General features: G+C 34.0%; 1 protein-coding gene across 1 annotated transcript in view; it reads left to right on the top strand.

The window, feature by feature from the left end:
* Window positions 1-6,856, top strand: part of PKHD1L1 (PKHD1 like 1) — a 199,004-nt gene that overhangs the window by 29,645 nt on the left and 162,503 nt on the right. The window contains exons 13-17 of the mRNA XM_042783626.1: window positions 1,007-1,124; window positions 1,321-1,480; window positions 1,786-1,921; window positions 2,875-3,018; window positions 5,226-5,383. Of these exons, the coding sequence (XP_042639560.1) occupies window positions 1,007-1,124; window positions 1,321-1,480; window positions 1,786-1,921; window positions 2,875-3,018; window positions 5,226-5,383 (716 nt within the window). The remainder of the gene's footprint in view (window positions 1-1,006; window positions 1,125-1,320; window positions 1,481-1,785; window positions 1,922-2,874; window positions 3,019-5,225; window positions 5,384-6,856) is intronic.

Raw genomic sequence — 6,856 nt, 5'->3', positions numbered from 1 at the left:
TCCTTCCGAGGAGTGGCTGGTGGGTTTGAACTGCCAGCCTTCTGGTTAGCAGTCAAATGCCTTAGGCACTATGCTACCAGAGCTCCCAGTCTTTTACTAGTACCTTTTATTCAATCCAGCCATCTAACTGCTCTCTTCTTAAACTTTAGTGCTTAAACATTGCTAGAGAACAATTACAAAACTGCATGAATTGGTACCACTGTTCACAATACTTATTATTTACTGATTGATTCCAGGTTCTGTGCCAGGTGCTGGAAATTTAATGCAAAGTATATTAACATACACTCCCTGCCCTTAGGAAAGCACATCATTTATTACCAAAGGGCAGATGAGGATATCATCTAAATAGTAGATAAGTCCAATGAAAAGGTCATTCAGAATCCCTAGAGAACAGTAGGGTAAAAGACATGATATACTCAAAGGGCTAACATATGTGAAGAACATCTAAGATGCATTGAGATCATCTTCCATTTATTACTTGTATCTGTTAGCTTTTGCTGTGTAACAAATTACATCAAGCTTTAGTGACTTTTAAATTATGTGAGAATCAATTTAGAAGAACTCCCGGGTGATGGAACTCCAGAGATGGACCAGTGATGAAATGATGACATTGATGGAGGTTTAAGTAGGGAAAGCAGTACCATTGCACTTACCTGTGACAGCTGGTGAGTGAGCACCTTTTTCCTGAGTGAACAGTTATTTGATGTGCAAGGGGGCCTCAGGAATCAAGAATTCCAAGCATAATGTCTGAATCCTGTCCAGCTGGTGGGAGTGTTATTGACAGTGTAATCAGTAAGGGTTTCCAAGGCAATGTTTCATTGTCCAAGTAACAATTGGAGACAAAATTTAAGGAACATGGTGGAAGGAACTTTCATCCTTGACATACAAATGCTCAGTTATAAAATATGTGTGTAAGTCTGCCTGTCACTTTCTTTTATACATTAAATATTTCACTTCTGTACATCCTCTGAGTTGTTTGCAAGTATGTTAATAATATAATCTGCAGTGTTATTGTATTTTAAGCTCCCTGAAAATAGGAATAGTATCTTCAGTAAATATTTATTGATTAAGCTGCATGAATTAGTCATGAATGAGAACAACTTTGCTGATGCAGGTATCTTACAGTATTAAGTTGTCATTAGTAAACTCTGGTGAATCCTTCAGTATTTTAACATGTAATAGCAGAGATACTAAAATATAAATCATGTAACATGACTATTTTAAAACATATGATTGAAATTTCACTCACTGAGAGAAAATGTTTTCATGACAAATGTTCTGAAAATATTGGATTCATTAGTATTATTATCTCATTTCCAGATATTACATTGAAATCTTGCTGCAGGAGTACAGACTAAGTGCTTTTGTTGATGTTGGGCTGTATCAGTCTAGAAGTGTCTATACTGAACAGCAAACAGGAGATGCAGTAAATGAAGAGCAAGTTATCAAATCCCAGTCAACTGTCATTCAGGAAATACAGGTTTGTTATGATCATAAACCTACTTCATTTGAAGTTAATGTTCAAAGATAGAAGCCCTATTGGTTTTTTGTTTTGAGGGCAAAGCAGTCATGGAAAATCATAACATTGTCCATGGCTTGGAATATCTGTATTATAAACTAAAGAGACTGTTACTTGTTAGGATTTTTAAAGTTTTTAAATATGTTAAAATATCATTTTATTATTTGCAGTAAAATAGAACAATAAGGAGACATTGGATAGCTGAATTATAGTGCTTTCAAAAGCTTTTTGATGTGGTAAAAATATTTTTTTTAATTGGAAAACAGGTTATAACATTGGAAAACTGGGAGACAACTAATGCAATTAATGAAATTCAGAAGGTCATAGTGACCAGCCCTTGTGTGAAAGCTAATTCATGTTCACTTTACCAATACAGATTAATTTATAACATGGAAAAAACTGGTAAGTTGCAAATAATAAGGGACATTTTATTTCACTCCATATGTAGATGCCATTGTAAAGAATATATATATATATTTAGTCAAATTCTACGCTAGCCAAATATTATGGAAAATATAGTTTTAATAGTATGCTAGGAAAAGGAGCAGAAAAACTTGAAGAAATGTATTTTCTGCTTTTAGTAGACTAGGAATGAAAATGGCATCAATGCAAACAGCTTTCTGGTATGTACCATCATGTTCTGTAAGGATCACAATAAATATGTATAAATGCATATAGAATTTTATATATTTGTGACTCATAGGTAAGATAATAGAAGGTAAATTCATCATTATAGAGGAGTGAACATTTCTTTCAGGTTCTTAAATTAACTGATATATATATTGAGACACAATTCATCAATAAATAGACATTATATTTCTGTACTGTATAATCTTAGAAAATATTTTTTGTTATTTTTGTTAATTATTTTAATCAACAAATATTGATGAGTGCTTACTATTTGCCTAATACACTGCTCTTTGCTATGAGAATATTGGAACAATAAAATATGATCCCTGTCTTCAAAAACATCACAATCAATTATCTAGTAAGTATTATTGATTGTGATGTTTTTGAAGACAGGGATCATATTTTATTGTTCCAATATTTCTCAATTATCTAGTAAGTATTATTTCGGAAGGAAGGTTGGGCATTCCTACTTCCGTAGTGATACTGCCTCGGAAACCCAAGGAGGGGTCGCTATGAGTCGGGGCCGACTCGATGGCAAACAACAACAACAACAACAAGTAAGTATTATTAAACTTGAATCAATTTCAGAACATAATTTCATTCAGTGATAACTTACATGGTACAGACTATGGATATTTTAAAAATTCAAATATAAGATATGAGTGTAGGCTGTGATAGCTGAAAAAGGTTTAAACTTTTTTTTTTTTTTTTAATTCATCCAAAAGTCTTGCTATCTGCTGATGCTCCTGACTTCATACTGCAATCAGCCATAAATGACCTCTGGTCTATAAAACCAGATTCAGTTCAAGTAACAAGGACACAAAATCCTGAGAGCTATATTTACACAATAACCTTCATTTCAACTAGAGGTAAGCATGTATTTCATTTTATACTTCTGTAATACACTTCTAGGAACCAAATTTGTAGCCCGTGCAGCTCCACTGAAAAAGGGAATATTTTCATAAAATGACAGACGAAAAGAATTGGATTGATAGTCCTGTCACTTTTAGAAGAAATAGAAATTAAATCGTTCTTTTTTTTTCCAATGATGACAATGGACTCAAACATAGCAATGATTGTGAGGACGTACAGGACCAGGCAACGTTTCGTTCTGTTGTACATACAGTTGCTGTGAGTTGGAACCAACTTATCAGCACCTAACAACAACATGGTAATTTATATCTTAGTTGTCTCTTAAGGAATGTAAGGAGCTCTGGTCGTGGAGTGGTTAAAGCATTCAACTGTTAACCAAAATTCAGTGGTTTGAACCCACCAGCTGCTCCCCAGGAGAAAGATAAAGATACCTGCTTCTGTAAAGATTTATAGCATTCGAAACCCTATGGAGCAGTTCTACTCTGTTCTATAGGATTGCTATAAATTGGAATCCATTTGATGGCAGTGGGTTTGGGTTTTTGGTTAAAGGAATGTACAACTCTGTTGCATGAGAAATGCACTATATGTACCACAAATGCATTGCTGACATGATAGCCCATTTTATAAATATCAACAATTAGCACTATCGAGGAGTTACTAACCTGGCTAGATCTTACCTGACAAAAGTATTTTGTGGTCAAATTCACATGGACAACACTGCAGACCTTGGTTCCTCCTTGAAGATTGATAGAGCTCATTAGAATATTAAAATCCCTGGGGAGTGCTGCCAAAAAAAAAAAAAAATTCACCGGTGTTTAATACAACATTTTCTTATTTGATATCTCTATTTCCACCCTCCTTTTCTCAAGTAATAGCTATCTTTTAAATTAATGTTTTACTCAAGACACTTTTGGAAATAATGGGGTTGACTTTCTACCTTCAACCATATCTAGCAGTTCATCTGGCCATTTGGTATATCTAGCTAATGAAATAGTTCCTTGAATGTGTTTAATTTGGGTTCTATATATTTATTTTTATTTTTTAAATTTTCTTTGAGTAATCATTATTTTCTGATTCATATAAATAAAGGTGTTTCTTTTATTTTCATACCTCATTTTATGAAATTCTTAATTTGATTGTTGAGTGGACGGTGAAGAATTTTGATTAACATGAGTTGAAGTTCCTAAATTTTTTCAAAAGTTAGATTGTAAAAATACTAGGAAAGGTTTATATATGGAAGGCAACTTTCTTTGTTGATTACCAGGGGTGAGAGGTGAGGGGAGGAAACACTGTAAAAAAACAATATATATATATATATATATATGTATAATAAAGTGTGTGTATGTTTGTGTGTAGATAAAACTATATAAATGAAATGACCATCCTTGTCCTCCCAGGAAAATATTTATATATCATAGAGAGCTGTTTGAGGTTTCAGCAGAGACCTTAAGGAATAGGATACCAAAATCACAACTGGGTAAATAATAGGACCTTACCCAACAAAGAAATTCAATGAAATTCCACAGATAAAGCATTCTCCTGAAAAGGAGAAACATCTGAGAACAAAGCTTTATTGCTCTCAAATGAGATTGTCTAAATAAGCCTCACAGTCCTGGGGCTGTTTCCTGGAATTCTATTTGGGGCCTATTCATGTCTAAATAAAATGTCAATATCCCAGCCTAGCCCCTTTCACTAATGGCCACTAGCAACAAAAAGCTAATTTTTAAAATATCTACTGCCTGTTGACCTTCTCCTCATGGCTGCAATACATCCTTCAGTTTATCTTATAATAAAACCAAAAAAACTCACTGCCCCCCGAGTCAAATCTGACTCATAATGACCCCTTGTTGGGCTTCTGAGGCAGTATCTCTATGGAAGTAGATTGACCAGTCTTCTGAGGAGTGGCTGGTAGGTTTGAACTGCCAACCTTCTGGTTAGCAGTCAAATGCCTTCGGCACTACACCACCAGAGCTCCCTTATCTCATAATACTACCTTTTCAAGCACAAAAATACTGAACCTTAAATCAATAGCATTATGTTTGCTATTTTGCTATTTCTGCTCTAGATAAATCTGTCCCTATTCATCTTCTTTTGTGAGATTAACCTCCCAATAAAACCAATTTGGCTAAATCTGAGTGTCTTAAAAATATACTGGTATTTTATTTATTGGCCTTTTAAAATTCTGTTTGGTGTTTCATTGCAGGAGACTTTGATTTACTTGGTTATGAAGTATTTGAAGGGAAAAATGTTACACTGGATATTACAGAACAAACCAAAGGAAAGCCCAATTTGGAGACATTTACTCTGAGTTGGGATGGAATTTCTTCTAAGCCTCTTACCCCATGGTCATCAGAAGCTGAAGTATGTTCTCGGAAAGTTCCTACCATATAATTTCCCTGCATCCTTTAACAGGACTCATGGGCCACTCGTAGACAGATAGGAAGGACACATTTCTTTCAAAAATCACGACAAATCATATGTCATACAAGTTTATATGTTGTGTACATTTTTGGCTGCAAGGGGATATGCAAACAATCTAGCACAACTACCCCTTTTTCTAGGTAAGAGATCTTGAACACTTGAAGGCCCCTTCTTCTGCACAAAGACTCGGTGGCCCTCCATTCACCCCAATGGTGTCCATTCAGATTTTTATTTTATTTTATCGCCTGTAAAAGAAAAATCCAAAATTCCTTGAGAGATGTAGTATAGTAAAAATATACCTATAAAGTATTGGTTAGTTTAAATCACTTGTTAAATATTCATAGCTAGTAAGCGTCAACCTTATATAAACATTACTTTGAAGAGTACACTCTCCTACTTGGTAAGATAGGTTGGAGCCAACTCATAGTGTATGGAGAAGGGAGGAAAGGTCGAAAAGACAAATGGGAGGACAAGGAGGTTCATACATGTGTGCCAACAGAGTCTAATGAATCTTTATCTGAAGCAGTTGATCATAGAGACAGAATGTTTGCTTATGAGTTACTGAATTTTGAGGATGACCAACTCAATGAATATAAGTTAATATTTGCTCAATGATTAATGATCAGTCATTGTTTCAAGCCCATTGTAATAATTGTTGTGCTTTGCCAGAGATATAGATATGAAAGTTATAGGGGTATCATGAAAGTGTCCTTTATAATTCAGAATTATTTATTATTTTTTAAATAAACACAGATGTAGGCTTACAGTATCTATGTCTCCTTTTAACCAATAGAATGCACTGGAATATGGAATTTTTTTCAGTTAATTTCCAGCTAATTTGGAAAACTATATATTTGTAATCTGTTTAATTGGATATAAATTAACTTAGACTGACCTCATTTGCTTGCTTTAACAAAACTAATAAACAAATTTGTCTACCTGATATAGTGCTAAGGAAATTAATATTAGCCAATTAGCAAGCAATGTTTAGTTCTTTTATTCATAAGATTGCCATGAGTCAGAGGCAACTTGATAGCAACTAACAACAACAACAACAGCATATCATTCTAAAATAAAAGTTTGGAAAAAGTCATTGGACACTAAGATCATCACATACTAACTTAAACTTATTTAGGAAATAATTTCAGAATTATGGCTAAAATAAGGGGATTATTTTTATTTATTTATTTATTTATTTATTTTATTTATTTTTTAAAATTTTATTTTATTTAGATTTGGGTGAAAATTTACAGAGCAAAATCACTCTCGATACAGCAGTTCACATATACTTTGTCTCATGTCATTGACCACAATTTACCACAATGCAACAGCTCCCCTCCAATTTCCTCCCCAAGGTACCACTTCCCAGTGTCCATCCCTCCATACTCTCCTGCCCCCTAAGCTGTCTCCCTG

This window comes from Orycteropus afer, unplaced genomic scaffold (assembly GCF_000298275.1).
Source record: "Orycteropus afer afer isolate SDZICR_OR568_19922 unplaced genomic scaffold, OryAfe1.0 scaffold00021, whole genome shotgun sequence".
In the NCBI taxonomy this organism is placed as follows: Eukaryota; Metazoa; Chordata; class Mammalia; order Tubulidentata; family Orycteropodidae; genus Orycteropus; species Orycteropus afer.
This window is presented reverse-complemented; position numbering and strand designations above follow the sequence as displayed.